This window comes from Pseudopodoces humilis, chromosome 1, assembly GCF_049639895.1.
Source record: "Pseudopodoces humilis isolate 2021_Gansu_Grassland_sample_001 chromosome 1, ASM4963989v1, whole genome shotgun sequence".
NCBI lineage: Eukaryota > Metazoa > Chordata > Aves > Passeriformes > Paridae > Pseudopodoces > Pseudopodoces humilis.
Genome location: NC_142200.1, coordinates 82,931,974 through 82,947,517, shown reverse-complemented (window position 1 = coordinate 82,947,517; position 15,544 = coordinate 82,931,974). Strand labels below are relative to the sequence as shown.

Genomic DNA, 15,544 nt, shown 5'->3' with positions numbered 1-15,544 from the left:
TCTAATTAAGGATTGCTAACATGCACAGCAACAGAACAAACTTGAACTAACAATACCACATCTGGAAAGGGAATTCCCCAAACCAAGTGCAATGTAGTTAAGAATCTCACAGATTAAAGAATCATAGATACAAGAACAGTTCACCTCTACAAAAATTAGAGCTGTTCTTGCGCTCACCAGTGACAATGACACATAGAACCATATTCTAAGCTGGAAGGGATCCACAAGGATCACTGAAGTCCAACCCAGCACACAACAGTCCCAAGAATCACACCATGCATCTGAAAACATTGTCCAAACATTTCTTCAACTCTGGCAGGCCTAGTGCCATGACCACTTCCCTGGGGAGCCTGTTCCAGTGTCCAATCACATTCTGGTGGTTTCCTAACATCCAGCCTAAACCTCCCCTGACACAGCTTCATGCCATTCCCTTGGGTCCTGTCACTGGAGAGGAGATCAGTGCCTGCCCCTCAACTTCTCCTCGGGAGGAAGCTGTAGGCTACAATGAGGTCTCCACTCAGTCTCCTATTCTCTGGGCTGACCTCAGCCACTCCTCATAAGGTTTGCCCTCTAGATCCTTTATCATCTTTATAGCCCTCCTTTGGACTCTCTCCAATGGCTTGAAATCTTTCTTATACTGTAGTGCCCAAAACTGCGCGCAACATTCAAGGTGAGGCTGCACCAGAGCAGAGCAGAGCAGGACAATCCCCTCCCTCAAGTGGCTGGTGGTTCTGTGCTTGATGCACTCAGGATGCTGTTAAGCCCTTTTGGCTGCAAAAACGCACTGCTGACTCATATTCTACTTGCCACGGACCAGGATCCCCAGATCTCTTTCTGTGAGGCTTATCTCCAACCTCTCATTCCCCAGGTGGTGTGTGCATCCAGAGCTCCCAAACTCCAGGTGCAGAACCTGGCACTTGCCCCACTGAAATTCATATGGCGGGTAGGCAATCCTCTCCTGGACAGAAGTCTGAACACTGAATTCCCAGGACCTGCCTACAGGAATCCTACCTTTTTTGGGGCTGCAAGAGGAGACTGGACTTTCCCTGTACAATGCTCCCTAACAGCACTTTCCTTTACAATTCAGAAAGGACAATGATTGTTAACTGCATGTTTTATTTAACTTGTCTAGTTGATCTTGCCTAGCTTAGCTGGTGACAGCAAACATGAAAACAGTGCCAAATGCTGAATCTCCTTCATGTGCTGTACACACTCCTAAAAAGCAGAAGCTTTAAGGATGTGCTGCATGTAATACCACTGTTTACAAGCCAGTCTAATGCTAAAGAATCAGTACATCCAATTCTAGGTTCAAAGGCTATAACAGCATGAACTATTCTACCATCAGCCATAATTCTTACTATGCAAAATCAGCATTTTTTTCCTTTATTTCATAATCAGTTTACAAATTCTTCTAACAGACAACCCAGGCCACATCCCTCGCCTTTTAAAGCCCTGTTTTTGCTAGAGATGCTCTGCTGGATGAAGAACACACATGTGACAAAAGATTTTTTATTTAAACAAAAAAACCCTAAAAACTTTTCAAATGCTTATTCCTGTAATATAAAGGTACAGTACACCTTAAATTGCTTTAAGACTGTTCTTTTTATCTCTTTTGACTACATTGTTGCCTGATCCTACACTGTTGACATATAGAGACAACAATTTGTTGAATTGGTTACAGCCATGTGCTGTGACTCTCTGGAGAGAATTTTACTTACTTATTTTTGCAGCTCTGTGTTAGCCATGCTAGAACAAATGCTCTTCTCCACACGTAATGCAGTGGTACTGTTTGATACAGCCTTACAGATACAGGCACGGTAGAATGAGGAACACACAAAGAGGCCTGCTGATACATGTGTATTGAAAATAAACCATTCAAATTCTTCAATAAGAAGACTCAAAATGTACCAAATGGCTGACTTGGTAAATGCTGCCAAGAATATCCAAAAACTGTCCTTCCAGTAGAAAAAGAAGGAGGAAAAGGGGATAAAAAAAAGGAAAAAGGAAAAAAAAAGAAGGAAAAAAAAAACCAACCAGAAAAACAGAAAAATACAAAAAATAAAAGCACTGCAAAAAAAAGACAAGAAGAAAAAAAGAAGGAAAAAAATAAGGCAAAAGGGGTGAGAAGTATCTAGCTGTCTGTTCTGGGATGAAAGGGTCTACAGTTGATCTCTGCTTTGCAATCTGCTGACACCCTCAACTAGACAGTCCTGTTCACAACTAAGGCGACAAATCTGCATTCCCCATTTCCACAGTGTAACTAAGTTGTATCAGTTATTTCCCAGGAACTCAAAATACACCTCCTATTAAAACACAACTGAAGCAGCAAGAGGTAGTGAAATTGCTCACACTCCAGTAGAGCACTGGAGCAAAGGATCCCATCCCACCCAGTGTTGCAAATTAAGCATCAAATACACCTCGGGTTCTGGCAGACTGTTTATCCAGAGAAACATTTATTGAGACACTCACAGAAGAATATGGCCTAGTCCACTGTAGGCTACAAGCTGTGTTAAATCTCTATACTACAGTATCTAGTGATACTGATCAATATATCTTCATTCTGTGCTTCAATTACAAGAAGCTACAAATTGCAAAATAAACTAGCATCTTTTATCACAAAGATTCAGGAAAGAAGCATTCTGAAGCATTTTTCTACACATCCAATATGAAACCTGTAAAGCAAAGTAAGTAAAACAATTTAACATACTCTTCTCGTATTAGCATGAATTAAAGTTGTCATTTGATTAAGAAGATTAAAGAGACACACACCAAGCAGTTCTCAGTGCTATAGTCTAATCTTAGCAGGGATGAATATGCTTATACAGATGATACCATTGTTCTGGAAGTCATGAAATGGAAACACTTCCTCTATTTTATAGTTGGAAATGTATCACAACAATCTTCTGTTTATTTACAGGGAATACACAGATTATAGGTTTGAATTTAATTTATACAGAGAAGGGACACGTTTTTATGCCATCAAATAAACCTGCCCAGCCCCCGCCGCAAAACATAACCAGAACAAACAAACAAAAAACCCAAACAAACAAAAGGTAAGACACATCCATAGCAATCTCACAGAGCTTGGACATTTCAAATATTTTCAGTCAGTTCTTTCTTTTATTAACTAGGACACCCAAAACAAAAAAGGTTAACTGCTTGCTCTGAAAGGATATAAACTCAGGTCTACTTCTAAATAATCAATTTTTAATCCACACAACCATGCTTCTACCAAGACAGTATATTAGAAGTCCTCAACTCAGGAATAACTTTGTATAATTACATACTGCACAGCTTTCAACAAACTCCTGCTGGTATTTCTGAAATGTTAAGTTGCATCTCCCACACATATATGATTAACTTCTTTTTGAGACATCCTGTTCACAACCTGCAAACTATCATGCTTTATTTTGTGGCCATGAAATACTTGTACCAGAAGAAACCAAGAGCTCCTAGACTGTTAACTTCAGTTCATTAGACATGCTAGCCCTCTTCCAGATGTTCCACCACTTTATTCTTAACACTTTGTCATTAACTTCTTCATTTCAACAGACAAGCTTCATAGCATGAAAGCAAACTGACATAGATGCAGAAAGTCAACAGTGACACACAGTAATTATGCCTGAGACAACCTAATAAGTTTCATAAATAAGATGATTGCTCACTGATGTCCCCTAGAGGTCTGTCTGTCCCACTAAGTAACACACAGAACAAGATAAAATACCTTCCTCCATCACTTACTAGTCCTGCACTTTAGTCACAACAACCCCTTGCAGCACTAGAGGCTGTGGGCAGAGGCTGGAAAGCTGCCAGGTGGAAAAGGACCTGCGGGTGCTGGTTGACAGCAGCTGAACATGAGCCAGTGTACGCCCAGGTTGCCAAAAAGGCCAAGGGTATCCTGGCCTGTATCAGCAATAGTGTGGCCAGCAGGAACAGGCCAGCAGAGCCCCCTGCACCTGACCCTGGTGAGGCTGCACCTTGAATCCTGCATTCAGTTCTGGGCCCCTCACAGCCAGAAGGACATTGAGGGGCTGGAGCAGGTTCAGAGAAGGGCAACAGAGCTGGTGAAGGGTCTGGAGCACAAGTCTGATTAGGAGCAGCTGAGAGAGCTCAGGTTGTTCAGGCTGGAAGAAAAGGAGGCTCAGGGGGGACCTTATTACTCTCTACAACTGCCTGAGAGTATAGCCAGGTGGGGAGTGGTCCCTTTTTCCAGGCAACAAGTGACAGGAACAAGAGGAAATGGCCTCAAGCTGCACCAGGTGAGACTCAAGTTGGACATCAGGAAGAGCTTCTTCACTGAAAGGGTGGTCAGGCATTGGAACAACCTACCCAGGGAGATGGTGAAGTCACCATGCCTGAAAGCATTCAAGAAACAACAGGACATGGCACTTAGTGTTTAGGTGGCTTGGAAGCGTTCAATCAAAGGTTGGATTCAATGACCTTGGAGGTCTTTTACAACCTCAGCAATTCTATGAATTTGAGTCAATAATCATAAAAGAACTCAAGATAAGGAGTCACTAGTTCAGCTGACCAATCATCTAATAACCAAGTAGACTGCACAGTTAGCTCTGCTGCTGTTGCTCTAAGCAGTGCTCCTACTTACTACCTGCTGTAAGAAAAAGGTTAGTGAAGATCTGGCAGTAAGACAAAGCAAGTGCTTGAATGAGAACAATAAAACATCACTGTATACAATTCTGATCAGAAAACTCACTGTCCACTTAGATACTTACAACTTTCAAGGCAGTTTAAAAACTGTTGAGAGCCACTTAGATAGAGTTCCTCCATGGTGTATATAAAAGCAAAATTGTTGCTGGTAAGGGCTTCCAAGCTTTTCTGTACCATTTATATTAGAGCCAATAATAGTTTGAACTAGGCATAGTTATTGTTTAAAGAAGCATGCAGCTTTTTCAAAGGAAAAGAGTCAGAATTAATCTCAGCAACTGAAGGTGCCTGAATCACAGGTTTTGTTCTTCCCTCAATGCTGCATCTACATTCTCTCCTCCCCAGAGCACACATTCAGAAAAGGAGTGTCCTGCTACTTATCTTAATTACAGGTCTTACTATCTCGTTCTCCTTGGACACAAAGCTTCATAAATCGAACAAACAGGAAGAGAAACTGCATTCAGATTACATAATGAGGTTTATGTAAATTGCACCTACAGCCTAGGGTCCTGAACTTCAAAGGCATTCCAGCTCCTCGTTACCCCCTGGACCAAGGCCCATTGTTTTGTCTTTATTTAAATAAGTTGGCATGGCATTTGGAGTGCTCTGAGATGAGAAGAACTGGTTCAAGTAGCTATTATGGGGTTTTGAGAATTATGACTACAATCCAGAGCCTAGTAAAGTTGAAGATTCCTGTTGCCACTGCACAAGACCAAGAACAATTAATACCCTGCAGATGCACAAATTTACCTCTGGCCTGCAAAAGCACATTGAGTTAAATTCAAAAAATCTTGCCCACTTACACAATTCTCATTTTCCTTCTACCAAGAACTAAACTAGATAAAACTGGAGAGAAAAATTCCCTGAAACTCAGTATTTTGCATCAATATGTAAATAGTTATTCTTAGCTGTCAAATCGAGGAACACACAGCTAGTTGAGCAATGAGTATTTTCAGCATCCCTCCAAATAAGTCAAAGCCAGCTGGAAGAAATTTTACTTCCCTATCGACAGAAAAAGCTTCAAATAATAGTATGCTACGTGGTGAAATTAAATTACTTCACTCCAGGAGGTCTTTCTTCCTGATTTTACAGTTGTCATTTTTAAATGTAATGTCCTCCAAATAACAGGTTTTGCCCACTGAATAATGGGGGGGTGGAGCTGGAAGTGGGTACAAAACCCGCAAGAGATTACGTACCATTCCCTTTATTTCACATGTTCCATGGGAGCAGAAAATCTCAACCATCAGATCCCAAGGCCAGAACTAGCTAGCAAGCTAACCAGGGAAGCAAAAGTAATAATGGTTGGGGCAACTGGCATAAAGAACTTAGACTATCCACTTATGTAACTAAATGATTTTATGTGACAGTGGCAGTGAGTACAGAGGGCCCTGGTGACCACATCCATGGTGAATAACAGACAAGACCCCAAAGGGGATTCTTGACCATGCCCTCTTTAAAAAAAACAAAAAACAAACACCACAGTGGCTATGCCTGCACAGACACCACAGAAAACCAGTTCTACCATTCATTTTGCCAACCTGAAATCCTGAACGGAACTTCAGCAAAACACAGTATTGTTATTCATTTAAAACCCACATACATCCCTCTGTGATGGTACAATAGCTGCTACATTCCAAACAGCAAGTAATGTTTTTTCTTTATGTTAACAGTTTATCATATAGCACACATATGATGAAAAGTAAACTAAGAGTTAAATAAAATATATCATAAATAATAATACTTAAGTTTAAAATTCTCAGATACCTAAGGTGACTTCAGTATGTAACAGCAATCAGTGGGAAAACGTTCAATCCAATTTTGCCACAAGCTATTTTTAGAAAGTGGTATCTATGTTAAGATACCACAGTGGATAAATGCCAGACTAATTGAAAAAAATAACTAATCTACAATGAATACTGGTTATTTTCTAGTGAAAAATGTAGACATTATTCACCAAAAAAAAGGCAATGCTACAGCTAATTCAACTGTCCAGAAAAGCTATTTAAGGACAAAGAATAAAACACGGCACTTTGGAATGAAGCACAAAACTGAAAAATCTAGAATTTTCACAGACATTTTCTGCCATACAATTTATAGACCCTAACCAATACACAATTCTGACACTACCATGCAGTTGTAATTTTAACAGGTTTCCAATCTCTCAGATGATTGTCATAATTAAGATATCATTGTTTGTTTTTTTTTTTAAATGAGGACCACTGTCCTCCTATGATGTTTCTTAAATATCCTGTGAAGGGCTTAGTGTTTCAGAATTCCTGTCTTAGAGCCAAATATAGAAAAAGTTAAGACACATTCATATTTTGGTGAGTTTAAAACTTTTTAGTTGCTTATGAAGTTTGGCTACATTTCTCTTAAACACCTCAGAGAAATAAAAACTAAGCTGGAATCAGATGGCCAAGGCAGTGAAGTTTACAAACCTGAAGATATTTTGGTACACTCCACCCCATCCTTTTTACTTGGGTTAAGTTTCCCTACACAAACTGCAACTGACATGAAGCATCAAGATCTATTCCATTTGAATACACACAGACAAAATATTTTACCAAAATACCCTCAAAGTTAACTACAGCATTCAGTTTTCTGCGTTACAAAATATAGTTATTACAGAGCTACTCCAGACAAACAGCTTCCCAGAGTACAAATCCGCATTTGAGCAAAAGTTCTAAAATAGAGCAATGAAACTGACTCAAGGGAAGCTGAAAACAAGTACACGAGTGCTTTGATCTGAACTAAAATGCCAGTGTGCCCCATTCCACAAGCAGTAAAATAACGAAACACTGAAGACTAAGTCAAATTATCTTTGCTTCTGTCCAAGGCAAATAAAGGTCAGGTTTTGGTTTATTTTTCTTTTTTCTCCCTTAAATTAATATACTAGTAGCTTAAATAGTTATTCAAAATGATCACCCCTTAAACACAGAGGGAAATGAAGCTGTAAGGATGTGAGGCACAGGTTCCCTCCAAATTAGAAAGCTGAGTATAAGAAGTAGCAGTCTCCAGGACTTCCATCTCTAAACTTGTATTCTATGGAATTCTGTATGTATATATTTTTCAAACTGACCTGTCCAAGCAGGTTTTCTTATACGTGCCTCTCTTCTACAGGACCGCTTAAATAACAAATAAATATCTCTTTACATTGTTTTATAAAGAGATTTTTTTTTTTAACGAACAAAGCAGGTTTTGATAATCAAGAAGCACGCACCAGTTGCTAACACTGCATTGAATTAATCCTTTATTTTCGTACTATTAAGCAGCACCTTCCCAAGAACCATGTAGTGCTTTAGATGCATAGCAGTCTGTCACTGTCCTAATAGAACAGATGGATGCTTAAATTAGAGAAGGGCTCTTAGGTATATCAGCAATTCCATCATCAAGATGATATTTGTACAGTTTAAAAAAAAGTGTGTGGGGGGGATAATTGGTAAAAATTGCAAGAGGGACAGTGTCAAAATACATTAAGAGAAAAGAAAGGAAAAAGAATGCCATGTTCTGTGCTGCAACAGTGAAGAAATTCAGCTCCTGGATGCACCAAATTAGGTACTACATATTTAGTATAAATAGTAACTGCTATGTACATCACACTAAAATCTCCCGTGTCGGTACTTAACACGTACTTAAGTTATGGATGCTAGCCAGGAGTACAACAGCATTTAAAAGTTGCAAAGACCATTGTACTTAGCAGCTGTCACATACCAAAGCTCAGCTGCGGCTGCACCAGCATTCCAGCACTATCTGCATGGCTCCTCCTTCAGAAGAGCCTGAGAACCCCCCTGGAAAGCTGCCTACATCAGAAAGACCCCATTCCAAAGGAGATAAGCAGGTGGAGCTAGCCAAAGGCAATGCAACCATTTTAAACTTTCCTGGAGAACAGGACTAGAAGTGTCATTACCTTGGGACCGACATGGACCAAGCCCAGATTTAAACTGCCATGTCGCTGAAACGTGAGAGTTTCCCAAAGAGGAAAATTTTAGGCATTACGTCTCTCTGCAGGAGATGCCAACATATAAATGATTACAAGGCAAAGAATGTTCATCCGAGTCACGTTAAGAAGAAAAAAAGAATCAGGATTATAGCAGCCCTAGGCAGAGGTTGTTTTTCCTTTCGGTTTCAGACAAGTTCACGGAGACCTCTCCTGTCCAATCACACCTGCAAAAAGGCATCCATTCACATTAATGTGAATTAATTCCTTTCATGTTGAAGATATGAGATGTCAGAACTATGTCAAGTGCTCCAAAAGCAGCTCTTTAGGGCACAGCTGTTCTCCCACACTCCATAATAAAAAGAGTGTCTCTGGCATGCTTCCCCCCATAATGGCACTTAGTCACCTTAAATTGAGTTTATCAGTGTATTAAATAGCTGAACTGAGTTATTCACCAAGTAGCACAACAAGCAGCCAGCAATTCAATGCATTTCACATAGCTCTGCATTGCACTGCCTCTGGCACCTTCTAAACTAAGCATCTAAAACCATGCTTCCATCCATCTAGCTGGAAGTCTCTGTATGACCCCAACTACAAGGTGTACTTTTTTTAAAGAAGGCAAGCAAACACAATTGCTCAGAGCACTGCAACTGATCCTGACACAAGATCTTCCCCCCCCCCACCATCCTTTTTCTTTATTGGACAGAACAACATCCCTTATAACATACTTCAAGACCAAGCTAGATTCGTTTTTCTTCACAGCTTTCCAAAAGGCCACGTGAGCCAAAAGGATCTCTTCCCAAATAAGATCTGACAGCCAGATGCAAAATTAACACCCTTAATTACATCTGGCATTTCTTAGTATTCTGCCTATAGGCAGTCACCTACTGAAAAAGTGATATATTTGATGACACAGGCAGATGCAGAAGCCCTGTGTCACATTAGGGGGCAGAGAATTTGATGGTGGCCAGAATCAGAAACAACATCACCTTTCAACACTAAAACAAAAAAGCCTCAAACATCTATTGTACTGAACCACTCTTCAAGACCAGGATAATATTACTCATGCTCCTTGCCATGCAGAAGCTCCAGAGCACAGCATATAATCCCATGCTTATTTTTGATCTAAAACAAATAAGCAGTTTTGCAGTTTTTAATGAGACTGTTGTATTAGCCTGTTTTTCCTTCTACATGCAAATTACCAGGATGTCAAGGCCACTGGGACAACAATTATTTTTACGAAGCAATAAGGAATACTGTAACTTGTTTGCAAGAGGTCTTCTGGATCACAGCCACTCTTGAGGTTTTAGGAATAGTTTACAAAGTCTGACCTAATCGGTCTCCCGGCGACAATATCATGACTGTAATTGCACTATGGATTCTTACACAGTTCCATAATTCAGTCACACAGTATCTCAGCAGAAAGCTATTTAACCATGTCCTTTTAAATAGAGATTAAGTATTTCAAACTTTGAGGTTAAATTAAAACATTATCTTTTGTTAAGATAGATTTCAACAGAGATAAAAATTGACATGCCTGACCAATCACTAATGCCCAGTTTTGCTCAAATTGATGTTACAGGAAGTAGGATCAGCCCCTTAAAGCTGTAAGGGATTTTGTTTTAGCGGTGGTGTTATCCATTTAATGCTTAAGAGTCAAGACACTGACAAAATCAACCACATTCACACTCTTAAGGAAGAAAATGAGAGGAGACACCAGAAGAAACATGCACTAACCACATTCTGAAACAAACCAAGGCAATGTACAGGAAGCACTTTTACCTTCTTAGTGTCCCATTTTGGGTTTGAGGGTTTTTGAAAGATCAAATATTTAATTTACAGAATATTTGTGGACTGCTATTTATTAAGAAAACTGTTTTGTCAAAGCAGAAAAACCTGACTCTCTCCAGTTCTCCCAGCAATATTTTTTTTTAAATCTGTGTTTTCCAGATTCCACAACAGGAGAAATTACCAGCCTACAGCAATCACTAAAACTATTTGCTATATTGTCATACGTGGAATTTGTAATGCTAAGTTTCAGTAGAGTCATCTTCCAGTCTTAAAACTGTCTCTCCTCAAAAATAAAAAACCCCAAAGTCATCACTTTGCTTTCTTCTCTCTCCACTCCAGGGGGATTAGGTGAAAGAATTCCTTTTAGAAGCAATGCAATAAATCCAATCTAGGTTTATGCCATTTCACATCAGTACAAAACCAGTATCACCAAATCCTACTGAGACAGCTTGCAGGAAATTACAGGGATAGAGATGCCAGAGGTTCTCTATCCATTGGGACAAGCCAGGCTACTTAAATCAATGAAGTCCTAGGCAAACAGGAAATCACTGTTTTAAAGTTTTCCTTAGGGTATTATCCTGGAGGATCATTTATTAAAAAGGTATTTCTCCTAACCAAAACACTTAACTTTGGGGCCAAAAAAATTGCTCCCCTTTCCAGCGCTATTTGGTGTGTATTCTTTTTAAGTGTCTCTCCTTCCCTCCCTTTCATCTTTGGGTTGTGTGTGTGTATAAAATAAGGAAGCAGAGAGAACTTGCCAAGACGGTTACATAAAATCAGTATGATTACATGTCAGTAATATTTTCTTAGCTGTTTTTGGCTGGTCTAGTACCTTAGATGCTGCAACCTTTCTGTTACAAGCACCTGATCACAGGTGTTTTAGATGTTGCCCACAGATCCTCTCAAAGAGATAAGGATTTCAAAAAACGCTCCACTTTTGAAGTACAGAGGCATACTTGTTAGCATATGAACTTGCATAAGAAATTTGCATTAATTTAATCCCATGTATGCTCACAGAAATACCTTTCTATCCAGTAGTTTTGCACAAGGAAGTCTAAAATGTATGAGCTACGTTAGCAGTCAAGTTGAGACACTGAAATAGAACAGCGTTGGAACATCCTCATTTAGCATGTATAATTAATAATTTAATGCATTAAAACTACATGCAAACAGGCTTAACTGTGTGTAAGACTTCACTATGTTTCCTGATTGTGTTTTCTTTAGAACGCATCCTGTTAGAAAAGGAGGCACACAGCTGTCCCAATTTAAAACACGTGTGTGCAGCCCCATTTAATGGCAGGGTGGGACTGGAAATAAAAGAAGCAACAACCCTCCCAGATCACCTGCTGACTTCCATCCTAAAAAGCAGGCAAAGAAACACAAAAGACCAAAATCATCATCTGAAAAAAAAAAAAAAAGTACTTTAGGCTACTTTCTAACCCAAATGCATCTAACCTATTTGTGTCAATTCCTTTAACAAATACTACTTTTGCACTCGTTATGCCAGGGTCATTGTACAATCAAAAAATCTGAAGAAAAGCTGAACTGACCACTTGCCACCACTCCCACATTCTCTTCTGAATAAAGAAGGGCACTTATCCAGCGAACTGTTCTTCCCACCCCACCATTACCAACTCCATTTGACATTCAGCAGAATTCACTCAAAAAGAATCTCTGTATTTTTCAGAGTTAAAGCACTGAATTCTCACAGTTCATTGAAGGACCATTCTGCTCAACCAACCCAGCAAGGGGATGGATGACATGTATTACTCTGATAGCATGACTTCATCTCGGGGTATCACATTTACCTGTTTCACAGGAAAATTTACAAGGTATTTGAATGTATACTTGGACACTAAACAATGTCTTATTTTTGAAGAGATGTACAGGATAGTTAAAACCCAAGAAGTTCCGAGATTATATCAAGTCTTTGACACAAAACAACTCAACTGACACACGAAGTATTTTTAAACCTCCCTAAAATTGCAGAAGGTTGCATAATTAAAACGTGGGAGCTAACTTTTCCACCCAACACTCTCCAAACTCTGTACTGTATGTTGTAACAGCAAAGCTGCATTACAGAGCTTCTCCCTTTTCATTATAAAGCTTTTGACCACCCCGCTTCCAAAGACCATGACCTGTGCCTCCCTACTTCTCTCGCTTACTGCCCTCAGTCTCTCGGTGAAGTCCCACCACTCTAACGGGAAAAACTGATGCCAACAACGCGGAGAGCCAAGCGCACGATTTTGTCTGCAGGAATGCACCGCTCTCAGCTGGGGCATCTGCGCGCCCTGTACTGCTGTAACCCATTTCAGGAGCAAGAACTGTGCGGGGCTTCCCCCTTGGGAGCCAGCCGGCCGTGCCCTCGGCTCTGCGATGGGGCGGGCTCGGCGCTCCCCGGAGCGAGCACACAGCTCCACTAAACTGTGAGCGAGCTGCCGGCATCCCGCAAACATTTGGAACAAACAGCCTTCGACCTCCCGTGCCCGGCAGCGGCACCGATGCAACTCCTCGTCACTAGGGAAAGCAGTAGTAGATTAAGGCTGATTTAACCTCGGACACCCAGTGCCGCTGAACGGGAAAACAACACAAGCACGACCTCCATTGAGGCGCTGAAGGAAGGGGAGGCTGCCCTGGGCACAGCGCTGGAGCAGCCTGGGCGCCGCTGACATCGCGGCTTCTCTGGGCAGCCGGCTCGGGGCAACGCTTCCCGCCGCCGCCGCCGGGGACCTCCCGGCACGGCCCCTCCCCGGCACGGAGACACCCGCGGGCCGCCGTCCCCGTGACAGGGGACAGCCCCGGGCCACATTCCCCGTGACAGGGGACAGCCCGGCACAGGAGCAGCGCCCAGCCGCCCGCACGCCCTCCACTCACCCCGGCACCCGCCGCGCCAACAGCCGGGGCGGTGGGCGCGGCTCCCGCCCCTTCCCCACGGTTGCCCCGCGGCCCCGCTCACCGGCGTAGAAGCGGATGAGGCAGCCGGTCTCCGAGTCCATGCCCTCCTCCTGCACCCGCCACAGGTCCCGGAAGCCCAGCTGGGAGAGGTAGTCGTTCTGGATCTGCAGCGGCTTCTCGTGGGCCTCCAGCCGCCGGCTGGTCTCCCCGTGCAGCTGTACGTACAGGGCGGGCGGCCCCGCTGGCTGCTCCCGCCCGCCGGCCGCGCCCGCCGGCACCCCCACTGCTCGCCCCGGGGGCAGCTCCCCTGGGCAGGGGGGGCCCCGGCCCGCACCTGCTTCTTCCACCCCGTCGGGGGGCGCCGGCTCCACCTCCAGCTCGTCCGAAGAGGACGAGCCACCGCCGCCGCCGCTGCTGTAGGGGTCCAGCCGGTCGGAAACGCTCTCGGCACTGGGGCTGAAGCTCTCGGTGTCGGAGCCGGTCGGCCCCAGCTCCCCCAGCAGGGAGGGACAGGAGAGCGGCGGCCCCGCAAGATACAGTTCGGCCGGTGGCGCCCCGGGGCTGAAGTCGGAGGGCGCCGTGCTCGGCCGGCCGCCGGCCAAGTCGCTCTCCTCGGCGCCGCTGCACAGCGGCAGGCGGTCGGGCCGCGCCGCTTCCCCGTAGCCTCCTTCGGACAGCCCGCTCCTCGTCCCCCGCCGGCTCCTGAGCTTCTCGTCCGGCTGCGGCCGCGGCCCCTCGGCCGCGGGCTCGGGCGTCGCCTCGGTGGGGCCCGCCGGCGGCTCGGGCGGGGGGTGGGGGGGGGGCGGCGCGCCCGCCTTGCCCAGCACTCGCACCACGCTGCTGCCGCCCCGGTGGCCGAGCTGCTGCAGCCGGGCGGCCACCTCGGCCGCCGTGGTCTCCAGGGTGCAGAGCACCGGCCGCAGGTAACAGTTCATGTGCCGCTCGTAGACGTGGACGCAGCCCCGCTGCAGGTCTCGCCGCACCCAGTCCCGCTCCGGGGGCTGCAGGGGCTGCAGCTGCCGGGGCGGCTTCAGCAGCAGCAGCGCCTTCCTGTCCAAGCTGCGGGTGCCCAGCGAGGGGGCCGGGGCGCCGCCGGCAGAGGGGGAGGCGGCGGAGAGGTTCCTCTTCAACCTCCCCCGCCGCAGGAGCAGGGAGTTAGCGCTGCCGGCCCCGCCGGGGGCCGCCGGTGTCCCGCTGGCCGCCAGCGCCGCGGGAGGAGCGAAGCCGCCGGCTCCCCCTCGCCTCCGCCGCGGGCCGCCGGCTGCTTTGCCGTCCAGCTGCCCGCCACCGCCCGACGGCTCCGCACCGCTCTCCGCCTGACTCCTCCTGCCCGGGGAGCCGCTCTCCGGCTCCCCCCGCCCGCTTCCCGCCGCCGGGGCTTCTGCCGCTCGCTGCTGCGCGGGCTCCATCGCCCGCGGGGCCGGGGATGCCGCCGCCGCCGCCCTGCTGGGAGCGCCGCTCGGCGCGGCGCGGGGGGGCCGAGCGGAGCGCGGCGCCGCGTCCCGGGGGTGGGAGGGATTACGTAGCAGCCGTGGGAAGCATTCCGCCGGTGCCCGGCTCAGTCCCGCTGCCCGGCAGTCGCCAGCGCCATTAGGGAGCGAGGGAGGCGAGGAGCGAGCGATCCCGCCGCCGCTCCCCGCGCGCGCGCGGCTCATGAATATTAACCAGCCCACGGGGAGCGAGGGGGGCTCGCGAGGGTGACGCCACCGCTCGCGCGGCGGGGCGGGGCCTCGCCGATAAACACAGCGTGACTCCCAGCCGGCCCGGGCGGCGCGCGGGGGCCGCTGGGAGCTGTAGTTCCGCGGCGGCCGCAAGTCCCGGCAGTCCCGCGGCTTCCCGCCGGGCCCGGGGACCGCGCAGGCTCCGGGCGGGAGCGCGGGCGGGACGCGCTGGAAGCGTCGCCGCTTCCCTGCGCTGGCCTGGGGGGTGTAGCGTGCCGCCCCTCACGGCGCGGGGCTGAATCCTTGTTAAAATTGTTCCAGGACTTTGTTCCGCGCTCCGTGTTTATGTTCCTTACGTCTGGTCAGAGGGTTTGGCAGGTCCAGTGGCCGCACTCAACCGCGTTCTTCGCCTTGGCTGCCTCGGCGCAGAACCCAAGCAGTAAGCTCTGACAGTCTTACCCCCCTGAAGAGGGAGATGATTTCTCCAGATCCAAGATGGAGAGAGACGTGGAAGTGTGGGTGGAAACATACATGTCTATGTATATACGCGCACATACCGTAAAGAGAGCTGCTTTGTGAGTAGACGCAGAGAAGGTTT

The 15,544-nt window shown here is 46.0% G+C and overlaps 1 protein-coding gene across 1 annotated transcript in view; it reads right to left on the bottom strand.

The window, feature by feature from the left end:
* Positions 1-14,694, bottom strand: part of PHLPP1 (PH domain and leucine rich repeat protein phosphatase 1) — a 137,374-nt gene extending 122,680 nt beyond the window's left edge. The window contains exon 1 of the mRNA XM_005526485.2: positions 13,347-14,694. Coding sequence (XP_005526542.2) covers positions 13,347-14,694 — 1,348 coding nt within the window. The remainder of the gene's footprint in view (positions 1-13,346) is intronic.
* Positions 14,695-15,544: the final 850 nt, after the last annotated feature.